Source organism: Hirundo rustica, chromosome 1, assembly GCF_015227805.2.
Source record: "Hirundo rustica isolate bHirRus1 chromosome 1, bHirRus1.pri.v3, whole genome shotgun sequence".
Taxonomy (NCBI): Eukaryota; Metazoa; Chordata; class Aves; order Passeriformes; family Hirundinidae; genus Hirundo; species Hirundo rustica.
In genome coordinates this window covers 116,224,042-116,248,473 of record NC_053450.1, presented here as the reverse complement: position 1 = coordinate 116,248,473, position 24,432 = coordinate 116,224,042, and the positions used below count along the sequence as shown (strand labels likewise).

General features: G+C 46.4%; 1 protein-coding gene and 1 long non-coding RNA gene across 2 annotated transcripts in view; both read right to left on the bottom strand.

The window, feature by feature from the left end:
• LOC120758505 (uncharacterized) overlaps positions 1-15,578 on the bottom strand; it is a 39,045-nt gene extending 23,467 nt beyond the window's left edge. The window contains exon 1 of the long non-coding RNA XR_005702919.1: positions 15,332-15,578. This is a non-coding gene — a long non-coding RNA (uncharacterized LOC120758505). The remainder of the gene's footprint in view (positions 1-15,331) is intronic.
• Positions 15,579-19,671: 4,093 nt separating this feature from the next.
• EOMES (eomesodermin) lies at positions 19,672-23,807 on the bottom strand. The gene is made up of 6 exons (XM_040073196.2): positions 23,053-23,807; positions 22,546-22,700; positions 22,152-22,273; positions 21,550-21,708; positions 21,398-21,459; positions 19,672-20,838 (listed from the first exon to the last, which is right to left on the bottom strand). The coding sequence occupies exons 1-6, from the start codon at positions 23,805-23,807 to the stop codon at positions 20,103-20,105; spliced, it is 1,989 nt and encodes a 662-aa protein (XP_039929130.1). The 3' UTR covers positions 19,672-20,102.
• Between the last annotated feature and the right edge of the window lie 625 nt (positions 23,808-24,432).

The following is a 24,432-nucleotide window of genomic DNA, read 5'->3' as shown; positions in this document are numbered from 1 at the left end:
ATCTCTTCCAGCAGCCGCTCCCTCTTGACTGACAGCTAACTTGTGCCTCACTCCTAAATCCTCCAGTTCATTACCCCTGGGTACTGCAGCTTATCCAACCTGAGCACACTGCAAAAAGGAAACTATTAACGGCCAGAACCCAAAAAGCCACTTGTGCCAAGGGATGAACTTCAGGACCACTTACATTAGAACCTCTGCTTTTTTGTGGACTTTATGCCAGTAAATATAACTGTGTACAAGTGCTCCTGCACAAACACAGCGTTACTTGAAAGACTGTAGCCACCATTCCTGCACATGTCCCAGGACCTGCAAACATGTTCATCCATGTCGGAAGATGACTTTCCTGTAGATGTGATCCCCCATCTCAGTACTCCAGTGAGGCAGGTAGGGCTTGAAACATCAGTGGATCTAAGGCGACTGAACACACTTTTAGCCCCTTCCACAGTTTCACATTGTGCCTGTATTCAGATCCTGCAACTTTCTGCTCACCTCCCCGAGCAGTACCTACTGGTGCGCCATTATTCAGCCATGCTTTTACATCACCTGGCAGGAGTCTGCTTCACAGGCAAATGTGTCCTCTCACTCACTGCAAGGGCTGGACTCCTCCAGAGCTGACTATGAGCTGTACTCACACTGACCTGCAAAGTGCTCAGAGAGACAGCTTAGTCCATGGCATCCCTGGCTGAGAAGTAAAAGTATGGAGCCATTTTCTGGCTGGGACCAACAGATTCTGCGTGGGTTTTTATTCCTGTGTACGACGGGAGCTCTGGGATTCTGTTGTGCTCTTTCCTATTCCACTGTAGCCAGCATCCTTCCTGAAGAACAAAATGGACAACCTAGCTGAACTGTGCTCTGATTTTAACTAGAAATCCATATGTGCATGTAGGCACTGATGATCCTGCACTTGAAATCTGAAAATTTCTCAGCAATACTAAAGTTGACCTGCCAAGTGGCAAACACCTCAGACATGCTGAAACATCTGGAAAACCCTTGTAAGTAAGGGTTTGCAGCAACATTCTTGGAAGGAAAGACTGCACCTGGAAATATGTGAAAATACCTTATTCACCTGCCAAAAAAAAAAACCCACCCAAAAACCATCCCCCCCCCCCAAAAAAAAAAAAAAAAACAAAAAAAAAAACAACAAAAAAACATTAACACCACAAACAAAACAAAACAAAACAACCCCACGAAAGTATGTATTGCAGAGTTAAATCTCCTTGTTAGGCACTCTGCAGGAAGGCTTTTCAGTCTAGAAGCAGTATCTTCAGTTCAGTTCAGAAGCAGTATTCCAGGAGAATCAGAGCTCAAGTCACCCCTTACATCTTTGCACTGCACAAATAAGTCTGGTCTTCAGGACAAGCCTCAGCAGGCAGAGGCTTTGCCAGTATCTTGCGTCTATATAATCAGGGTACTTAAACTGGAAAAATACAATCCAGTGAGTATGGAACATAACATTTTCATGTTGCTGTGCAGCACTGACATTTAATTAACAGTATCCCTGGCTGAAGGTAATTTTGTGATATTTAAGATAATTATTAACTGACTTAATGTCTTGCATTTGAGTAATAAACAAAGCCTACCTTCATTAAACCAAAGTGAATTAACTGGTTTTATGTCATATTCACTTCCTTTCTGTGACAAAGTCCTAACCTACAAGAATATTTGGGGGCTTCAGTATGTGAGAAGACATGGCATTTCCAGCCAAATCTCTCATGACCCACCTTTAGGGCTGCTGGTGGTACCTGCAGGTGCAATCATAGTGCCCAGGGAATGCAGCCTGGAGGGCGTGATGAGACACGCCTGTAGGGCTGGAAGACAGGATGACAGCATTTTAGTAGCTGAACCCTGCTCCCAGTTATTTTCATACAGGTACTCTGGTGCCCTGCATCTATTTTCTAGCTGGGATAGCATCCTTCCCCTCTCTCCCATTTCTCTGTTGCTTTCTGTGCAACTCAGTTCTCAGTTTGCATTTCAACCTGTCTCGAGTTTGTTTGGTTTTGTTTTTGTTTTTGTTTTTTTTTTGTTCATTTGTTTTGGTTTTGTCTTTTTTGTTTGTTTTTGTTTTTCCCTAGATTTGTGTACTCCCATAGCCTCTATAGAGGAACTAGGTTTCAATTTTTCATTTTTTAATGCTAACATTCTTGCTTACACAGTTCAGCTCTTGGTACTGCAATAATTTTCTTCCTTAGCTGTCACTTACACTCCCTACAGTTTTGTCATGAATTATACCCCCAAAAGGGTAGCTATATTTTTGGAATGATCAAAAGGCATTTTATCAAATGAGTGGGACACATCCCTAAATTTTCTGTGTCACGGTTGAACTTATTTGCATAGGCAGGTACTTTTCTTGCCTTGTAATCTTGAAACACTGCAGTCACAGCAGATTTTTGCTTTGCCATTTTCAAATCATAATGTGTCAAAACCCTCCTGGGTCTGTCCTGCTCACTTAGTTCTGATCACTGTGCCCTTTCTTCCCTTGAAGTTTTTTTTAATTTTTTTTCCAATAAAAACATGTTCATTCAATCTCCCTAATTTCAGAGCCAGATGAAGTGCAGCTGACAAGTTCAAGGCAGAGAAAGGAGAAAATCAGGTTTGGTCATTTTTTGCCTTAAAGTTGAAGTTCCACAGCACTTCAAAGGACCAGCCTATGTATGAATGTGGAGACAACATCTAGTGTATCTGGGAGCTCCTCTCCACAGCAGGTCCTGTGGGCATCACCTCAACAGAAACAGTAAATGTTCATTTTCCAACTGATGCCAAAATACTGGTAGGACACAAAGCACATTTTAAGCTGTAAAAGCCGAAGGGCTGTCCCTACTATTCACGCTGTACCACACAAGCAAATAAATTGCCGGTCAAAACACAGCTGCAAAAGGTCACAGCCAGAAGAGGATTCTGCGCTCAGTCTCCCTCCTTCTCCGGCAGCCAGGCGATGGGGAGAGACCTCTGGAAGCCGCCGCCGCTCCCCAGCGCTCACTCGCGCAAGAGGGCACTGTAGCCACACACATCAGGGCACGGCTCCTCAGCCCAGAGACTCGTTCATCTGAGCAGAGCCCGGCTTTAAACGACTCTTCCCTGAGGAAAGAGCCCCCGTCTTCTCTCAGCCAGACTGCAGCAGCCACAGCACTGTGTGCTCGGGTGCTGCGCTGGTACACCCCGCACAGACGGGTACGATGCATCACTCTGGGGTAAAATACACCCTGCAGAGTTTAGCCTAGTTCCAGGTTTAAATAAAAATTTACAGTCATGGTTTACCTGCAGCCCCAGGGATTTGATGTCAGGGAAAATATCAAAAGCTTTTTAAAAAAGAATTTTAAATCCCAGTTTACGCTATTGGAAAAAAAAAACAATCTTCTGTGCTTGTTATAATGTGAATATTTAGATTATATAGGTAAACAGAAACCTATACATTTATTCACTGAGCTAGCTAGAAAGAGCTCATGGCAGATTCAGGTGAAGGGTTAATAAGAACTTATTAGTGTGTCTGCACATTTGTAAATCCTCAGACCTGTTTATGCTTCCAAACAAATGTTCTGTCTTCACTATTAGATCATTCAGAGTTTCCACTAATTCTGATAGAAGTAATAAGATGATATAACCCAAAATATCAGCCTACCACTAACACAAGAAACCTGTCAGTTAGGAAACTTTAGGCTCCTCACTTACTATATTCAGTTACATTAATAATAACGAATAACAAATAGCAAAAAGGTGAAATACTCATGTCCTATCTCAGTACCTCGAAGTAGCTCTAGAAATAAAGTAAGAGCTACGTCACATGGAATTCTATTTGTTCTGATTTGGCTCAAGCACTGGGTGGACATGTAGGCTATTTAGGGGGGAAAAAAAAAAGTTTAAGATGGGAAAATTCGAAGATTAAAATAATATCTAAAATCAACAACAAAGGGGGCCATTCCTGGTAAATCAAAGAGTAAGAGCATAAGCAAATCCCACTTGTGCTTTTAGAGTGCTTTTCATTTGGCACTGATGATTTACAGAAGTGTTTTGAAAAGAATAAACCTCAGCAACACTGGTTGAGATTTCCAGTGGGGAAATCTGCAACCAAATTATTGCAATGTAAGGCTGCAGAATTTAAGGGCTTTCTACAGGGAATCAGGATTAAATTACATCAAGGAAGTGTTAAGCATGATAGTCCAGAAAGAGCTCAGGAAATCCTTAGAGCTGGTGGCTGGAAGCTCTCAGGAGAGCTATCAATCCTGTATTAGCTCTCTAGGGACAATGTACTGCTCAAGGCAGACTCTTGGCCTAATGCCACATAACCTCTATGCTCCTGTGCCCCACCTTGGCACACAGGGACCCCTAACCACGCTGATCCTGAGAGATGGCCCAGCAAACCACATCAGGCCTTCAGCCCAGGGCGCTACGCTGTCGTCTAAACAACCTCCAAAGCACAAAACTTGCAAGCATTTTTCTGCTCTTAACACCTTTCCTGTATCTCTTTTTCTCTCTCTGCCCCACTTTTTCCAGCTCAATGTTACTGAAAAAAAACACAGCTCACCAGCCTGTCCTAGGTAAGGCTTCTTTATGCTGTTTTACCCTAGCAGACTCAGATTAAAAAGGCAGCTAAAAACCTATGACTTCAGCAGTTGATATCAATTAAAATTTACCAGGTCTCAGAATACCTAATAAATTCATATGCTGAATTTATTAGCAAGGTAATTAGAAAGCCACCTAGTCTTACAAGTCACAACCTCTCTCTTTCCTGTTCTTTCTTCTTTGCTTTTACACTTTTGTCTTCTGCTGTTGTGAAGCAGAGCTAGACAACAAAAGCACAGCGAGTTCTCAGCACACTTCACCTAATAACAAGGCACGTGACACCATCTTTATGTAAAAACCAACCAAAAATCCCAACTACAAAACTGTCTTTGAAATAGAATTGCAGATATTTTTTGTTTAAATCCTCTTTGTAGCTAATAAAAGGAGATTAGGGGATATTGGTACAAACTTTCTTGATACCACAAACACTTCTTGATGCTACAAACATTTATCTCCCTCCGTATCTTCAGAATATTTAAAGTGCTCATTATTTGCCACAGTATTTCACAGACTGGCATCTCTGTTCCCAAAATTTCAGATAATAGTTACTTCTATATGGTGACAGTGCCACATAAACATCACGAGCTCTCACAGCCCTTTATTCCAATAAAAAAAAATAACACAGCAGACGACATGGAGTCAGATGAGAATTTTTTTAATTCTCAGCAAAGGCACAGCTGAAACATGTATCTGCTTATCCACCCCTAGATTTCCTAGAATTTATCTCCCATCTTTCTTGGGCCCAGGCACAGCCACAAATTTCTCCTACTCCCACAAAGGTCACCTTTTGTGAATAGAAAAGTGCTTTGCTGTGCTCAGTGCTAGCATTAGAGAACAGAAGGCTCTCCTATCTATGAACTACTGCAAACAATACATGTAAGGTTTGACAAGCTATTTGTGTATAGCCAGTTCTAACATTTGCTATTTACAAAGACAAAACAACTATAGTAAATTAATTCTACCAAGATCCTTTGCAGTAACCACAGGAGCACTACAGGTGCATTTGTAAAGCCAAAGGGCATAGCACTAAAACAGAATAATCCCTTGTGACATACAAAAGCAGTGTCTGATTTGCTTCTGTCATCCAAAGACATTTGCTTGTAGCCCCTTCGCTACCTAAATCTGAGGTGTTAATGTACTAGCCTGACTTCAGAAATCTCAGGAGCTGCTCACCCCAGGCAAAAGATAGCCATCTTTTTGGGGGGCCTACTACCCAATATAACACATGAAAGCTCTATTTCTAAGAGGAATAAGGCAGCACCTTACATAACATCTAAAGGAACAGATTTTTTTTCTCCTTTTCTAGGCTAATTCTTCTCTTATTAGATGTGTAGGAAAAATAATCATGTTGTTCTTCCACCAACCATCCCCCACACCTAAAGAAAACCTGCCAGAACAAAAATCCCAAATCCCCTCAAACCAACAACTCTCAGAGCCAATGCAGCACTGGACCATACCTCTCTGCTCAGATCCATTTTAAAGAGCTACAATTTTGTGTTACTAACCTAGGGCCAAATCCAGCATGTTCTACTCATATTAACTTCAATAGTGATGCATGAATAAATTGCATTCAGTGAGACTTCTTCTACTGGTCAATACTACTTATCAATGTGCAGACAGCCATATCTAGGCCTTTGTGACCCTGTCTCTCTTAGCCAGTCTGAAGGTACCTTACCTTTGGAAAGCCTCTGATTCCAGCCAACAATTCCAGAAACATTCCTACTTCTCCAGGAAAAGTTTTCCTGGTTGCATTCTATTTTATCTTTCTCCTAACCACACTCCTTTGCCTTTTCCAAGCTGCATGTGAAAGACTGGGTGCTAGATTGTTATGTACGTACACACCCTTTGCATGTTTAGGAGCATTCTAGACGGTCCATAACCATAAAAAACACACTCTGTTTGCTGTGACAGGTGTTACATTTGCAATCAGAAACGCTGGAGAGTTGAAAGACTGTTGGAGTCCAGGACATTCCTTTGGCTGCCCTGGAGGATCAGGGACCTGGGCAGGGGGGTCTGGGACCCCAGCCCAGAGCCCAGGGCTCAGAGAGACACTGGATTTGATCTCAGTCCATGGGAGAGGCTTCTTGCACTGCAGGAAGCATTGCAGGCCACAAGAGTGTAAAAATAGTAGTTTAGTATATCACAGGGTGAAAAAACAGTGGGTTTGGGATTCTTGGCATTGAAGTGAATGGGGCAAGGTGGAGAATTTGGGGCATTGTCCCTTTCTTCTTTCTTCTTGTTCCCTCACTCCATTTCTGCAGTGACGTTGGCACAAAGTAGTTAGTGAGGATTGGGTCAGAGTAAAGATGACCTTTTTAGTAATAGTGATAGACATTGGTAAGAAATAGTAAATAAAGAACACATAGCAATTAGTATAAAAGATAAGGACAGCCCAGAGACGGGGGGAGTCACCAGATGTCCGAGCCGCGGCAAACATCTTTTGGACACTGAGAAAATTGTAAGATAAGAACTAATACATGAAGCATGTAACCTTGAAGGCTCCGTCTTTTCCTGCGTTTGGCACAGAGCTTTGCAGAGGGCCAAAACTCTAAAACCACCTGAATGCCGGGGAATTTAAACTCCTGAAAAGCAGCCCCCGACACAAGACCAGAAAACAGGTCTGTAAACCTTGTAGGAGTTCCTGCATGGAAGCTGGAAACGGAGACTATTATGTTAATGGAAGTCGGGCATATCCCTCAAGGCTGACACCAGGAACCTTCCTCCTCTCTAGGGAGGCCTTCCACCTGTTTTAACTGACACAGTAATTCTTACAATTTGGGAACAGCTCCACAATTCAGAGATTGCTAACAGCGCTTTACAGAGCAGAACGTAAAACAAAGCAAGTCAGAACATCTACACAGCAGCGAGAAACACCGTGCACAGACACAGCGGCTCCTGATGGGCCTGGAAGTGTCCAGCTCAAGTGCTGAAAGGAAGTCAGCTTCCGAGCAGACATGCACAAATGGGATGTAATAGGGACTAAGGCCCGGCACTAGCAAAGAGAAGCCATATGCAACTTCTTCCCACTTCTTCCTGATGTGGCTCTGTGCTGGGCTTCATGCTGCAGAACCAGACTTCATTTTGTGGAAATAAGCAAGAAGCTCCCATTTGGCATTTAAAAGCAACAGCTCAAGGGCCTGTCCCTCGGAAGTGGCTGACCATCTGATTTTTGCTGCAGTCAGGTTCTTCTTTTTTTCAATGCCCAGCACCCTACACCCTCTGCAGACCCACGCTGTTCCCTATGGATTTATGTCCAACTTTTCAATAGGAGCTCAGGCAGGGAAGATACCTGACCTACTGAGAAACAACTCTGAGAAAAGCATGAACCAGCTTCAGAGTTCAGCAGCTCAAAGATTTTGTGTAATCCACAGAAAAAAGCAGCAGACTCTCAGGACTGTACAAGAAACAACTAGGGAATTTCTCATTGGAAATGGAAGTGGTCAAAACCGTCAGAATATTACACGGAAAGCAGACACAGGAACCAATGAGCCAGCTCCCACTGATCCATTTCAGTGAAAGTTTTGCTCTCATATAATGCTGCTCTTTAATAAACAGCAGTGAACCCTAGATACTATTTGCTCATGCATGCTAAATATACTAAAAAATATACTAAAAAATATGTTTAAAATATACTAAATATAATAAATATACTAAAACAAATATAAATGAATATAATTAATAAATAAATGTACTTAAAATAACTAAAAAATATACTAAAAAATGTACTATGCAAGCTAAATGTACTTTTACCTCGTAGGCTGAGGTCATAAAGTGAGACTACCTCAAAAAAGTCTACAGCAGTACAAAAGTTATTTGACCTGAAGCATTTCAAACACTTTTGGAAAAAATTCTGAGTGAAAACCTTCTGTTTAAATTCAGCCTGTCTAATCCCATAAGAAAGCTTATTGTATTCCAACATGGTAGCAGAATGTTTCCGTTTAAAAGATAGCAGAACCTCTTGCCTTATTCATTACTTTATATGGGATTTTGGAGCAACTGCTGCAGCAGGCTACTGCATAGAAACTTCAGCGGCATTTTCGGTACAGGTAACACAATAAATACAGTTGTTTACCTGACATTGGTAAATTGGAACTTTGGATTGGAACTTCTCATTAGAATTTTGACTCTTTAAAGCGATTTAAAGCATTGGTTCAAGGAGAGGTTTTCTTAATACTGATTTTCTGATACTATATCATAATACAACTGATGGTGAGGCTGTAAGCATTTATGGTATTCTATGAGTTCCATGAAGTTGCAAAACAGAAAGGTCCATTTTGTTTAATAATAATAATAGTAGCATTCAAAATTCATACTGCATCAAACATACCTGTGACAGTGATAATTCTGTGTCTGAGGGTTAAGCATGACTTCCTAGCAGTTACCAACATTTCTCCTTTAAAACTGAATATAGACATTATTCCACAAAATTGTAACTCTGGGTTTAGGGCACTTAATATTAGATTAAAAAAGGTGAGAGAATCACATGACATAAATCACAATGTTTTCATGAAATGAAAAAGATGGTTTCTTGATGAAACCTCTTCGGCTAAGTCTTGAAAGGTACATAAGATTCCTGGACGGTGGTTGGGAAAAGCCTCTGAGATCATGAAGTCCAAGCTATTAACCATGCACCACTGTCATGTCCACCACTAAATAATATCCCCAAGTGCCAGGTCTACATATTTGCTGAACACTTCCAGAGATAGTGATCCCACCACTTTCCAATGCCTGAGCACTCAGCAAAGATATTTTTCCTATTATCTAATCTAAGCGTCCTCTGGTACAACTTGAAGCAGTTTCCCGTTGTCCTATTGCCCATTATGCGGGACAAGAGACTGACCCCGCCTGGCTAATATCTCCTTTCAGGCAGTTGTAGAGAACAATAAGGTTTCGTGAGCCTCCTTTTCTCGAGGCTAAACAGCCCCACCTCCCTCAGCTGCCCCTCTAATACTTGTGCTCCAGGCCCTTCACCAGCTCTGTTGTTCTTTTTTGGACACACTCCAGCTCCATTCTTTCAGCAGGTTTTCTTTGATAGTTATCACATCTTCACCCTGGCTCTGCAACTGACCTTCCTCAGTCATCTCAGACCTTTATTCTGCACCTTCCTCTTCCCTGCTCCCAGTGCCCAACAGGGCATGCCTGGCATGCCCTTCAATGCCGATCCAGGCCTCCAAGTTTTCTCTTTCCCTTGTACACCCACCAGAGTCAGGCCTCCCTTTTTCTGCTACTGAAGCACCCCATCAGCCTCCCATCTGCTGATCCAGGCCCTATCCTTGTGAAGGCTGCTGCTGAGCAGACGGGTCTGGGTCCCCACGCCACTCAGCAGAAGCACCCTGACACCAGCACAGCGATCTAGAGAGCATCCCTGAGAGACCCACGCATTCCATCCGCCAGTGCCTCCGGAATGCAAGCTTCCCAACGGGGAAACTCGAGGTGATACTGCAGGCTTGGCCTCAGGCAGGCCTCCCTGAAGGCTCAGAGCAGGAACAAGGCTGCTGGAGCATCCAGCTCCTGCACTGAAACCAAACTAGTGCAACGAGAAACTAAAACGCCTTTAGCACCTCCATTTTCTTGATGAAGGAGACAAGAACACTGCGACAAGGCACTGCTGAAAGAGGGGTGGGCGCTCAGGCAGAGACAGAAGGAGCGAGAAAAAGGCAGCTCCAAAAAGCAGCACTGACTCCTGAAAATCTGAAATCCCAGGGACTGTGACCAGAAAAAAAAAAAAAAAGAAAAAAATTCCCAGAGGAACCTAAAAAAAGCACCTGCAATCTAAAACAGATGTAAAAAGGAGATTGCTTGGTGGCATTTCACAGGGATTATAGGATCACAGCGGGATAGCTCACACGGCTGGATTGTTCCTAAGGATAAGTACAAGCTCTTGAGAAGAAACACTCTGGGAAGGTGAAGAACATGGATGACTTAAGAGTCCATGCAAAGGGCTGGCTGCAAGACACAATGCTTTGCTTTGAACAAGTGACAGACATGGGTGAGGATCAGAGAACAGTCCAACACTCATGACTTTGTACTAGGAGCCTGCTACGGGCCTCCTGATCCACAGGGGAAGCAGGAGAAGCCTTTGTTTGAAAGCTGAAGGGAGCTCCACGGCCTGGTACTCCAGAGTACCCTGGTCCTCACTAGTACTCAGGATGAGAACCACCCTGATATCTGCAGATAGGGTAATGCAACTGGGCAGAGACAATCCACACTCCCAGACTGTGCTGACGGTAATTTCTTTGTGTACTTCTTACAGTGGCATGTAAAGGGCAGCTGCAAGATTGTGATTAAAGCTCTGAGAAGTGAGAAAGACACATAATACACTTAAAAACTGACACTTCAGAGCAGAATTCAGCTTAGTTCAGAGCTGTTCCTGTTCTTGGTTAGGATCCCATGGAAGACTGCTGAGGAAGGGAAAGGAAAACCTGTGTGAGATGGTCTTCAAGAACAAACCTCAAGGTATGAGACATGCCCATTCCTGCATGCAACAGGGATGAAGAGAGCACCTTACTCCTGAGTTCAAACACAAGAATGAAGGATGTGTGTTATTCTTGAACCAACAGTTCTGCAAGGTCAAGAACCACACATCCTTAGTGCTTTTTGTTTTTTCAATACTGAAGAATTACAGCCCCGTGTTCCTGGATACATGCATCACCTTCTTGAAATGAGACAAGATTTGTGCAAGCCACTTAAACTAGCTGCGCCTGGACAACGGCCACCACACAATTCTGCACTCATCTCTTTCTCTCCTCAGTTACTGTTGGCTGGAATTTTCAAGTGTCCTGTGAGATGATGGCAAACATGACACTGCCTATGCAGCACAACATGGACCATGTCTTAATCAGCCAGACCACAATAATGAACATCTAGTTTTCCAAATTAGTACAGCCTGCTACTCACACACTGGGTTTTTGCTTTCTCCAAATGTAGCTTTCCCACAAAGACTAAGGAAACGTTTTCCACTTTCAGAGCCTGATGCAAAAGTTGTTAACTCAGTGTGTATCTCCTTGTTCACAAATTAGCCCCAGCAAACTTGTCCCAACAGGGATCTCATTAATTGCAGTTAAAACTGTGTGATATTTCAGGCTCTCCAGCCTGCACAAGAAAAGTCACACACTCAAGCAATATCTGCATTACTGTGTTCCCTGTCATCTCTTCCCATTTAATCCCCGCATTTCCTACAACCATGGCACAGTGAGTAACTCAGCAATTCTTTCCCAGGGGCTTTGGCCTCTCTGGACACCCAAAAAGAACAGAAAGATTTATCCAAACAGCCTGGGAAAACACCGTTTAATCTGAAGGAAGGAATTTTGTCTTTCTGAATTATAAATCTGCAGTTTCATGATTCACAGTATCACAAAATAAGTCAAAGTGAGGCTACACCAAAAGCAGATCTTGCCCTCTCCTCTGCACTGCCTCTGCTCTTGTTGGGCCCTGGTTGAGCCGACCCAACTCGAGAACCCAACAGAATGCAATTGTCCTTTTCTCCTGGATGTGTTTTCTGCCAAGTAAAATGAACCCACTCACAGAGAAATTGAATGAGCCCCACAGCTGGTGCAAAAAGAAGCGGACCTGCAAGCCAAGCCTTAAAAGGAAAACTACAGAGAGATAGGTTCGTATCTTTTTCTCACAGTAAGTGGAACCATAAACGAGCTCAGTCCCCCTCCCACAGATTCACTCTGCCTCTTCAGTAAAGACATACCATAGGAGAGCTTTTAGTTTTAATGCCATACTTGAGAGCTTTGGCTTATTTACCTCCATAGCCTTATGATGGAGGACACTGAAAGACAAAAGAGAGTTAATCTACTTGTGGTCCATCAGGACGTTTTCTGGGTGTGGTTATGGTCAATCTTTAAACTTTTCTATAGAGTGTTTTTCACTGTATATGTCGGTGATCTTTAAACACGATGGGCAGCCATTAGCACCTCTCAGCAGAACAATATGAAATATCAGCGTGGAGAACGATGCAGATCAAGCGTGATGGATGAGAACAGGGTGGAGGAACACAACTTGTCCCTTCTTGGTGCTTTTGCTCTCCCTTTAACTACAAGAAAATGGATCCGTAGGGTTTTTTTTTTTTTGGTGTTGGTGTTGTTGTTGTTTGGTTTTCGTTTGGTTTTGGGGTTTTTTTTTGTTTGTTTGTTTCTGTTTTAATCTTCAGTCCCAGGGTAAGTTGAAAAAAAACATTAAAAGGGCATTGTGTCTCATTTTGTATCCTTCATGATTCCCTACAGAGACTAAATGCAAGTCAGAGCAGAGGGAAACAACCTTAACCACTCACCAAAAACACCGACAATCCAGTCTAGCAGAAGACAGTCATCACCCCAGAGCTCAGAACAATCCTATCAGTGGTTGTGGGATCTATTTTTTTTAAGTCTGTGGTGAAATACTGCACTATTATTTGCTTGTTCATTTCTTGTGTAGTGTACTAGAACCAAACACACCCCTTGTTCCAAGCCAAATGTGAAATGAAAAGCAGCCTGCCATAGAGCATCCTTCCTGCAGCTCTAGGAGACAGCGCCCTGAATACTTCAGCCCATTTCCAGGGGAATGAATAGCACCTCCTCTAAGGTTTCTCAGTTAGTGGGAATATCAGAAACAAGAAACCCACATGTTAATCACAGATTTTGGGAGCAGAAACCACATTCTGCCTATTACACGTGTTCCATTATACTATCCAACAATTAAGCTTTTTGTGGTACAGCAAAAGCAGGGAGCCCATGTTTGCTGATACCTATGGGAATGGCTTTCTCTCCCCACGGTTGGAATAAGGAAATTGCTAGAAAGACCTAACCACAGTCAAGGAACCAAAAGTAAATGGTAGAAGAAGCGCATGCCCACGGACAGCTGTTCTGGGGTACGAGAGGTGCTCTAAACCTATATTTCACCATATGCCTACAGAGACCTAAATGCTGTGATTGTACCACTGTGGCATTTCCACCCTATCCAAAAGTCCTCTCACCATTTTCCAGACAAGACTGTTTATATCAGCCCGCTTAAATGCTTTTGAAGTTCAGTATCTAAACTGGTCAGGTCACCATCCAGACATCCAGTGTCACGTGCAGTAATTGTATGGTGAGGGATGGTATGGAAGGGGGGAAAAAAAAAACCAACCACAAACACCACTGGTTAAACTGCTGAAAGCAGTCACCAGCACCCCTGGCAGGAACATACAAGTGTTTCATTCTTACATTCTGCTCCATTTCTTCTTTCTGCTCAGTGCCAGCATGAGCAATTCTGCTGCTGCACTGTGAACTGGAGAACTCATGTGGCTGAAAAAATAACCCTGTTGTTCTCCAGCCTATCCCAACAGCATACATTTCCAGAGTTTTGTTATGCACATGCAATTTAAGCAAATGAAGTAGAGAAATACATTGCATAGTTGAAACAGATGTACAATGCAGATTTATCTGTTATTCAGGATCATTACTGGCACAATCTTTAAGAATTTAAATTTTCTTCTGAGTAAAAGTAAAACACTCAAGTGTCACAGATTTTGCCTTTTTTTTTTTTTTCTGGATCAAAGGTTTCTCAAAACAAGAAATTTACCAGACAGTTCCTCTCAAATAATGCTGCAAAGGCACTGCAATACAAAGGCAGCAGAGCTGAATCCTGCCTTCACAGAAAGAAGTAACAGAAGAGTTGGGTTAACCATAATCTTGCAATATACAACACAAAGTTAATGGAAAATCAGCTAATCAAGGTATCAGAGGACACCAGGCTACACAGGTGAGGCTTTGTCTGTCTTATCTGGAGAAAGAGATAGGATAAAATTTACATGCTATTGTGAATAGCTCCTGAAAAGTCATCTTTGCATTGATATGTCCTCGGCAGTGTCAATTAAACAGGCATGCTTACTCAAATCATACCCTCACCACGGCAGGAATATCATGTTATAATGTTTCTATTTGGCATGGGAAGCGAGGAGAGGAAAGCAATTAAATTTCTGTTATTGAGAATTTATCACTAAAACCAAGCACATTCTAATATATCACAAAACTATTTTGTTTCCTTATAAAGGTTGTTTTCTCAAAGGAAGTTCACAACTCTGCCAAGCAATTTACAAAAACTACATTGTTTTGTAGACAAATGGAATTGTAACTACTCCATGAAGTTTAATGATCAGTGCCCTACCCACACCACAGAAACCTAATCCGCTCCAAGAAAATCGGGATCGTGACAGAACAGACCCCTTTTTCCTCCTACTGTGTACTGCCATATAAAATCACAGCACAGAGGAACCTTAAAGTGAAGTTTCATTCTCAAACCTGCCAAAATGATACTGCTTTATGAGGTACATCCTTTAGCAGTGCCTGCTTCATCCACAAGAGGCCTTCTATAAACTGGTAAAACTGCAGAGCTCATACTTCAGGAGAAGAGAATATGGACTTACATGGAGCTCCTAATACAGATTTGTTAATGGATGTCCCTCTCCCACACATCCTTTCCTCATTTACAGACATCACGCCCCATGGAGAGAGAACTGATTTTTTTTTTTTTTCGGGGGGAGTCTTTCTGTGGAGAACACTCCAGGAAGAAGGAAATCACTTCACTTTTTGCCTGAGCTTGATGATAAAAGACAAGTGACTATGGAAAAGCTCTAAAAACACCTGATCAGATTTGCGTCTCAGACACTCAAAGAAGTTTGATAGTGAGAGGATGAAGAATACAGGCTGCCTTTCAAGCTTTAAACATCATTATAGGAGTTTAGGTATTCATTACTTTAATTCATTTTAGTGGTATAAGCCAAAAAGTGGCACATGCTAGGGAAACATACCTGCTCAGTGCCTCTCCCAAAAGCAAGATGGATGAAGAGCAGTCAGCTGGGGTTTTAGTGCTGTTACAGGAGCCACATCATCTGAAGCCCTGCCCCATCCACCTTCTCAGACCATCTTTTGAGGGGCACTGGCCAAAACAGGTTGGAAATTAACCCCTTTGCTAATAAACATCAGCAAGCAAACAGTTCCCTGCTGCAGATGGAAACTGAATAGCACACAACAGACAGAGAAACAGATTTTGCTCTGCAGCCTGTAACTGAGCTAACAGTCAAAGCCAGATTGGGAGAACTCTTCCTCCAGAAACAGAGACTTCCTGCACCTGATTAACATCACTCACAGGTGGAAACCCTCTGTGGGCAGGTAGTTTCCCCTGTGACTGAAGTTAGGCCTTTATTTTTACTCACCAGGATCAGAACTGCAGATTTACCCCCTTTCCACCCAGCACTCCCTGTGTTCGTGCAGTCCTTCAGGGCAGGCAAACCACATAGCACTCCTTCTCTGCTGCATTTCCCCTTCCTCTCCTGCATTTTATTTGACTCTGAAATGAAAATGGGGGAGAGGGCGGCAGGTTAGAGGAAAGCCTGCAGAGGATTCCTACTCCCCAGATTAGGATTTAATTGTATTCCTAGTGAGTCCCTTCTGGTTGCGCTCGGTCTTTCAGATGAATGTTTCATCAATATGATTAGGATCACATCCCTCAGTCTCCTCTATTTACACAATCGGTTGTGACAGCTCAGAGTATAGTACTCCCTAAAGGAAATATTAGATACCACCCTATCTTTTTATTCAAATCATATTTTGCACTCCACACTTTCAGGCTAATGTCATTCTCCCCTGGATTACCTATCTGTGATACCCAGAAAGCACTAAAATCCTTCCAATAAGGATTAGATTAATATTTATATTAGCCTTACTCATATTATGATCACGACTATGAAGACCTGGGGAAAAGGATGAGTGGGCTACAGAACTCAGGGGGCTGGGGAACTGGGCTTGAATGTATAAAAAAAAAAAATGTAGGGCAATAACAAAATTACAATAACAATAATAATAATTTGTGATGATGATGATGATGATGATGTAAAGAAAGTCACAATTTCATGAGGTGGACAGGTATGAGGGTAGTGCCGGCGGCTCCGTCTCCCTCGTCTCATTCCCCCCGCCTCCCTTTTCTACCCGGAGCCGAGACCCCCCAGCTGTCCACCGCCGGCTGCCCCGGCACGGCTGGCCGACATTCCCGTTGGGAAGGGGAATTTCTGAAGTGTAACGGTACCGCAGGAGCCATCGGGGGCCTATTCCCACTTCGGCGGCCGCCGCCTCAGAGGCGACCCTGAGCGGGGGCTGTCAAATTAACCCTTCCCGGGAAAGCCCCCTCCATGAACGCCGCGCTCCCCTCAGAGAGGAGGAGGAGGTGGGGACCAGCGAGCAGTTGTTAAAAAGGCGGCGTTGAGGAAGGCGGGAGCGGAAATTCAGACCGAAAGTAAAACTCCATCCCATTACTCGAAGAGAAAGCATACCGAAAATTATCTGCTCCTTCCTCCGCGGAGCGCTGAGGTGGCCGCCCTGAGGAGGAAGGAGCCCTTTCTCCAGAGAGGGTCGGAGCGGTGCTGTCGGAAGAAAGAGTTTTGGGGTCGTTTCGTTTTCCCCCCCGGGTGTGAAGCGGTGGCGATACGGTTCAGGGAGAGCAGCGACGGATGAAGTTTCGTTGGAAAAAAAAAATTACCAGCGGGTAATTGTTCTCGACTTGCCAGGTCTGCTTTAACGAAAACGACGCCAAAACCCAGAATCTCCGGCGAGGAGTGGCCTCAAGCCACCGGACGAACCCGTCTCCGCTGCCTCTACTGCCCCGCCGGGGCTTATGGTATTTAAAAATCGGGGCTACGCACCCAGGGCACGGAAGCGCTCCCTCGGTTCAAGTGAGGGACTATCCCAGGGAGCTGCTGACTAGCGGGGAAGGGCCGCAGGGTGCGTATCCCGGCTTCACGGGGCCGGCGGGGAGAAGGAGCAGAGCCTTCGCCCCGCCGGCAGCCGCGGAGGTTCGGGTTCTCCCTGACCTAGAACCAAGTTTTCCCTCTCCATCCGGCAGGGCTCTCATTCCACGTCCCGCCGCGCACCGCCGCCGTGGTGCAAACAACTATTATCTATTTCTTTATTTCGCTGTAGACCCGCCGTGCCCGTCCAGCTCACGTTCGCAACTCGCACGCACTTTTCCTGCGGGAGCGGCGGGGTCGGGGCGCGTTCCCTGCCGGCGCTCGCTGCCGGGCCGGGGCGGTGCCGCCTTTCCCGGCACACGCCCGCCTCACGCGGGGCTGCGGAGGAAGGGGCACTCGCCCTCGGGGTGTTCCCCTCCCTCCAAAGCCGCTAGAAAAAACCCGCCGAGGCGAGGAGAGGCGGGGCTCTCCGCCTGCAGCCCGTCGTTTGTGGCAGTAAATCACATTACGAAGCAAAGTGCAAGGGTAGTTAACTTTATCTTCCGTTAATGTAAACAAATAAAAAGCATTCAGTTCCTTGATCTTTATTTAAATCTGGCGTTGTTTATCAGTGTCATCCTATGAAGATTAATTAGATACCTTTATTCACAATTTGGCGTCTGCCACCCCGTTTTAGGAATGCATTATAATCACAAGGTGTTAATTGGGGCCAGCCAGGCACTTACATTTCTATTAAACAGTGTGAGGACTTTTCACAAGTATGAAGTTCTTTTTTTCACCGTGCGGTGCAAAAATATACAGCTTTTAATAACACAGCGCGGCGGAATCGGTGTTTGCAGGGCCGGCGGGTGGGGAGGGCCGGCAATGCCGCCGCACCCCCGGCTGGGGACGGGGGACAGCCCTGCCCGGGGGCTTTTCCGGGAGGGGATGGCCTCTCTGAGAATAAATAAATAAATAAATGGCCAATATGCTCCGTCCCTAGTCTCTTAAAATACACCATGCTGTTTCGGATGGGGTCTTGGGGCAGAGGAAGAGCTGGCAGGAGCCAGCTGCCACTGCCCAGAGCCGGAGCGCCGCCCCGAGAAGCGAAGCGCTGATCGAAAACTCCTCGGACACCCGCCGCGTCCCGCTCCAGAGGAGGGGGAGCCCCTGCCGGAGCCCCCCCGACAGCGTTACCTCCACCGGGGACAGCCCCCGCCTGAGCCCTGGGTTTATTTTGTTTGCGGCCGGGAATAGTTAACAGCTTAATCCCATTACTGCCTGCATATCCTCAGGAAAGGTCCCGCTGCCGCGGGAGCCGGGGTTCAATCGCTCTGCCAGAAGCTTTCCCCTCAGATAAGCGGGCAGGGGAATTTCTTGCCTTGTTCCGGGAAGCGCAGGGGGTGAGAAGGCGGCGGCGGGCCGAGCTCGAACCTCGCCTGCTGCAGAGGCGAGGGATGGGGGGGGTGGGGTGGTGGGGGCAGGGGAAAGCAGACCGTCATATTCTGGAGTGAGCCGGGAGCTCCCGGCTTCTGCAGAAGATGCACAGGACAACCGTGGCAAAGCAAGAGCCAGGAGACTTTTCAAAAGGGAAAAAAAAAAAAAAAAAAAGGAAATTTACACAGAGAGCACAACAGGTAAGTGTCAGCAGTGTAAAGGATTGTTAGGTTTAGAGGTGACAACTCAACCCTAGGACTGTACTCCCTCTTCCCCTTTTGGGACATCCAGCAGAGGCAAAGATGAGGCAGAGCCATACACCCTTTTATGCCTGGCACCACATTTATTAAAAATTATTACTATGTACATAGAAAAAACAAAACAGAAACAAGTTTCTTGGGAGGGGAAAAAGTTCGTGGGCCAGCTGCTCTGGGGCTGATCAGTTTAAAATGGCTGAAAGTATAGGCAAGAACGGGTAAAGTTACATCACCTCCAGTTTCATACAGGGCAGCTGAAAAAAATCACTTTACGTACACATAAATAGAAATCTCCTCTTGCAATGCTTGATATGCTAAGTTTGATTAACCAAAAAAATGCCTTTTGAATTTCAAATCACCACCGGATGTCCTTCCAACTGAACAGCTATAGGTCAACTATTTATACATTATTCCACAATATTCTACAGTGTACCTAGACAAAACACAACTGTACACTTTGTTTTTGGCCACCTCAATACAGGTTAGGCTTTTGAGATGGAGGCAGGGGTGTTTTTAATGCAAGTTCTAAGCTAAGAAAAGTCAGATTTGGTCATTGTAATCCTGTCATTGGCAACAAGACCTTCAAGTCAAAATCCTGCCTGGCAAGCAGGCCTTATTTTGGCATTTTCTGCCAAAAAAAAAAAAAAAAAAAAAAAAAGAGAGGAAAAAAAAAGTAACTGAGCAGTTTTCAACTCAGCCAGCTGCGTTGTGGATGGGTTGAAAAAAACAGCTCAGTTTAAAGCAGAACATAGCATTTGTGCAGTTCCCTGCAACCCAGTTCTCTTATCAAGCAGGGAAGAAAACTTAATTTGGGATCCCACCCCCTCTTTCCTTGCTCACGAATGCATAGATTTGATCAGGCTTCTGAGCCAACCCAAACTGTATACTTTAGTGTCTCAAATAAATATGCCACATATTTAGACACTAGTCCTCACAGCTTGTGCATAGGGTTCCTTCTAAACAAGGGGAAGAATTGTCCCATGGTTTGCTCTTTCCCTACTTTTGTTACCTGCAACAGTCAAAAAGCTTTGGCACCTTCTTTAGAATTGCACACAACAACTCAAGGTGGAAGGCAAGAGTCTTTTTGGCAATTGTAATGCAAAAAAAACCCAAGGCCACCCTGAAAAAAAAAAAAAAAGTCAGCCAATTGGAATAAAAAAGATGTTTTAAGAACTAGTATAGAAAGCATAGTAGCCCATGCCTTTCGAAGTGTCTTTGCTATAGTCCTCAGCATTAATGTCCTCACATTTCATGGTTGGGGAATTTTCATTGCTGGAAGTGCTAGGGGAAAGCCGTCTTCTCTTACAAGCACCTGTGTAGACCCCAGAATCATTTGAATCTAGAGACTTTATAGAGGGTGGAGTCTCTATCCAGGAGGAGCCAATTTCTTCTTTCACCTTGTCCTTGGAAAGCTGGTCTTCAGTGAATCCCGGAGGACTTGTTCTCGAGGTCCAAGTTAGTGCTGTCGTCATTTTTCGCTGGTAAGAGCCCCTGCTCCCCCAGCCTGCCATGGATGGAAATGTCGGGTCGGGGTAGTATCCCAGAGCGTGGGATGTCTGAAGGGGAAGGGATTTAATGCCGTAAGGGAGCAAGGTGCTGTGAGAATAGTCCGTCTCATAGGAGTTCATGTCCAGTTTGTTGGCGCTGGGCTGCTGCATGGGCGTCACAAACCAGCGCTGAGGAGAGCTGGCCACCTCCTCGTTCTGCTGCGGGGACAGCAGGCCGTTTGTCTGAGGAACGGTTCTCTCACCGTTGTAAAACCTGGCCGGGGGCAGGTTGTTGACAAACTGTTCCTGGAAGAATGGCTGCACACTGTATCGGGCACCAGGGACGATCTGGTGGGATCTAGGAGAATCCGTGGGAGATGGAGTTAATCTGTCATTTTCAGAAGCTGTGTACATGCTACAAAATAAAAGAGAAATACTGAGTGTTTTTCCTTTGCAGTTTCAGTATGACAGTACCACAACACAGACAAACACAAAGATACTAGGTATTTCTTAATTAGAATCATAACTACTACATTTAATTGGACCGCTATTTGTTTTAATCTGATTTAGTAGGTGCTTTCCCTAGACCCCTGTAAGTTTTCTATTATTGCTACAAGGAATAGCATGAGTTCAGGTAGAAAGTTACTATTAACCAAGTCTTCTGCTGGCAAATTAAAGAAGCTGTCTGTTCTGTGGAGACACTCAAAATACCGCTGCCGGTAAAATCTGCAGGCCAGCTGGGTTCTGCCAGCACGAGTTTCCTACCAAAATTCAGAAGCCAGCAGAACGACAGGCCATCTAGACAATACACTATTCAGACATTTTAACATAAGCAAGACTGCCAGTAGAAGTAGTACCCGTGCTGAATAACAGAATTAGTGTCTAAAGAAAGACATTCCTTCTACAGACATTTCAGGCCAGAATCATGCCTCCTAGAAAGACACATCTGCAAAAGAAGACAGAGGTATACTTACGAGTCATAGTTGTCTCTGAAACCTTTTGCAAAAGGGTTATGGTCGATTTTGAGCTGTGTAATCTAAAAGAGAAAGCAGAATATATTAAGATGAGATGCTAAGCCCACGAGTCAATTTTATTCTTAATTGCAATTTTATACATCCATGCTTACATCAGTGTTTTGATATGCTGTAACTGCTATGAACTGTGTTTCGGGGAAGATAAATGTTTGAGTCTTTGAGGAATCGTTCAGATCTTCAACACCATCTTCAGTCACTTCCACAATGTGAAGACGTGGCTGGTACTTGTGTAACGACTGAAGTACTATCATCTAAAAGATATCATGAAAGAGACAACATCTTTAGACAAACTGCACCTAACATTAAAAGACCTATTTTACAGCATGACATTTTCTTCCTGTCAACTGCAATCCCTCGGCTTAGAACTGGAGCAGTTTCAACTTATCAGAAAGCTGAGTCACAGCTTGCAGCCCCGTTTCACTAAGAGCCATCAGCGACCCTCCCACTTTTTGAGCAACTCCAGGGGATCGATATATGGGCAAAACCAAAAGAAATTCGCACATCATCTTCCAACATTTTCAACTATTCCAACGGGAAACCAAAGAAAACAAGCTCTAAGACCCAGTTCAAGAAGGGAGCGGGGTCACAAGCACAATGATCTAGCGGCTCGATGAAATGCTGTAAAAGCCCCAAACCCCAGGACGCCCCCGCTGAGCCACCAAGAGCCCCTCAAGCCTCCCTCCCCCCTCCTTACCTGCGCGTTGTTGTTATTAGCGCCTTTATTGTTCGTGAGCTTCAGCTTTCCGAAAGAAATCTCCTGCCGCATCCAGTGAGCCCCGGTGTTTGGCGACTCAGGGTGAACGTAGACCTTGTTGCCTGCGGAAGACAAGCCAGTGAAACGCCGGCCGGGCACGGGGCTTTGTTCCGCCGTCCGCGCAGCCCCTCGGCTCCGCGATGCCACCCTCCCACACAGCCTGGCACACCGGCGCAAAAAGAACCGCAAGACGACCTTAAAAGCGTAGCTCGCCCCTCAGCAGGATGCCGGGGGTTAGGAAGACCCTGGAAAGGGGGCGGAGAACTGGGAACCCTTTCCGAGAAACCGACCCGCGGGGAAAGGGGGCGAGGAGACCCCCGGAACTTGGACCCACCTTGCATGTTGTTGTCGGCTTTGCCGCAGGTCACCCACTTGCCCCCCTGGAAACGCCAATGGTTGGGGTCGGCCAACACCACCTCCACGAAAACGTTGTAGTGGGCCGTGGGGTTGAGGCCGGTGATGTTGAAGCTCAGGAAGGGAAACATTCTCCTGAGGAAAGGAGGAAAACCACAAGGCATGGTGAGACGGGCCGGCAAGATGCCGTAGGCGGACCCCCGCGGGGTGCCCCGTCCGTCCCGGCACCAAAGAGACTAAGGAAACATGCGGCGAGCCCCAACCGCCCCCCGGCTTTTATCCCGGCCGCCGTGCGTGGGGAAATCGGGTAGTTACTTCTCGGGGAAAGAATCCCGGGACACCACCGACGGAGAGCGCACACCTCCTTCCCGGGGGAGCGGGCAAGCGCCGCTCGACACGGAACGACCCCGGGGGTGCCACCTCCCCCCTCCGTTCCCGACCACCACGCCACTTCCCTCCGTTTCCACCACCCCCTGCGCCCGCTTACCGGCCCTGCTTGGTGATGATCATCTCCGTCTGATGGCGGTGGAACTTGAGCCAGAGGGGCCGGTTGCAGAGGAAGACCTGCGCCCGCATCCCGGGGCCGGCGGCCGGCACCCCCAGCGCCCCGAGGCCGCCGCAGGAGCCCGACGCCGGCGGGTAAGGGCCGTACAGGGGTCCGCCGCCCGTCGTCTGCCCGTACTGGTAGCCGCCGCCGCCTCCGAACTGCGCCCGGCCGCCGGGCGGGCACACGGCGCCCGCGAAGCCGCCCGGGGACAGCACGGAGCCGTAGGGGTAGCGCGGCCCGCCGGCAGGCTGGTAGACGGAGCCGTGCTGCGCCGCCGGCGGGTACGGGAACAGGGCGCAGGGCCCGCCCAGGTCGGCCGCGGGCGGCCCGGGGGACTGCAGGTAGTAGCGCTCGGGGCTCAGGCTGTCCATGGAGTAGCGAGCGGCGGCGGCCGGGGGCAGCTCCTCGTCCCCGCACGGCGTGGCCTTGCGGCCGTCCGGCTTGGGGGCGGCGAAGGGCGGCTCGACGGCCTCCGCCTCGCCTAGGATGGCGGGGGCCGCCCCAAACTTCTTGGGCATCTTGTCCAGGTCGAGGCGCGGCGGCGATCCCGGCCCGGGCGGGCCGCGGGAGCCGCCGGCAGCGCCCGTCCCGGCTGCAGGTCCGGCTGCTCCGCCGCGCCCGCCGCCCTCCAGCGGGTAGAAGGGGGCGCCCGGCAGGGCCCCCGCCGCCGTCAGCAGCGGCTCACCCAGCTGCATCCTCGATGGGCGGTGTGTTCGAACTCCCACTCAATCCGGAGTCGACCCCGACCCGTGGCGGCCCGGGACTACGTTTCGGCAGCGCTCCGCAGAGGCGATTTATATCAGCGCGCCGAGCTCCTCGGGCCGCCGGGGAGGGGCTTGCGCCGGGCTGGCTCATCGTCGCCCTCCACCCCCGCCGGCCCATTGGCTGGGCCGCGTAACGCTAATTTAATTAGACAGCTACTAATTGGAACAAGTCACCTGTGACTTTGGTGTGCTCCCCCGTCCCCTTGCACGGTTCCCCCTCCCGCAGCCGGCCACCCGAGGGGCTCTGGCCCGCTCCGTGCCCCCACGTCGCTCGGACTGAGGGGAGCTGGAGGTGCCGCATCACCCCGCGGTGGCTGAGGTGGAAGGCCCGGCTTTCCCTCTTTTTTTTTTTTTTTTTTTTTTTTTTTTTTTTTTTTTTTTTTTTTTTTTTTTTTAAAAAAAAAAAAAAAAAAAAAAAAAAAAAAAAAAAAAAAAAAAAAAAAAAGACCTTTTGCTGAGGCGGCACCGTCCTACCGCTCGGGTGCGTAAGGAATAATCCCCGGGGCTGAGCGAGAGATGGGGGCAAAATGGAAAGGTTTGGGTGGGAAAGCCGGCA

Coding starts and splice junctions, on each gene's coding strand:
- EOMES (XM_040073196.2), bottom strand. CDS start 23,807: ATGCAGCTGGGTGAGCCGCTGCTGACGGCGGCGGGGGCCCTGCCGGGC. Junction 21,709..22,151: donor CTAATAACAACAACGCGCAG/GTAAGGAGGGGG, acceptor GATATCTTTTAG/ATGATAGTACTTCAGTCGTT. Junction 20,839..21,397: donor TTCAGAGACAACTATGACTC/GTAAGTATACCT, acceptor TTTATTTTGTAG/CATGTACACAGCTTCTGAAA.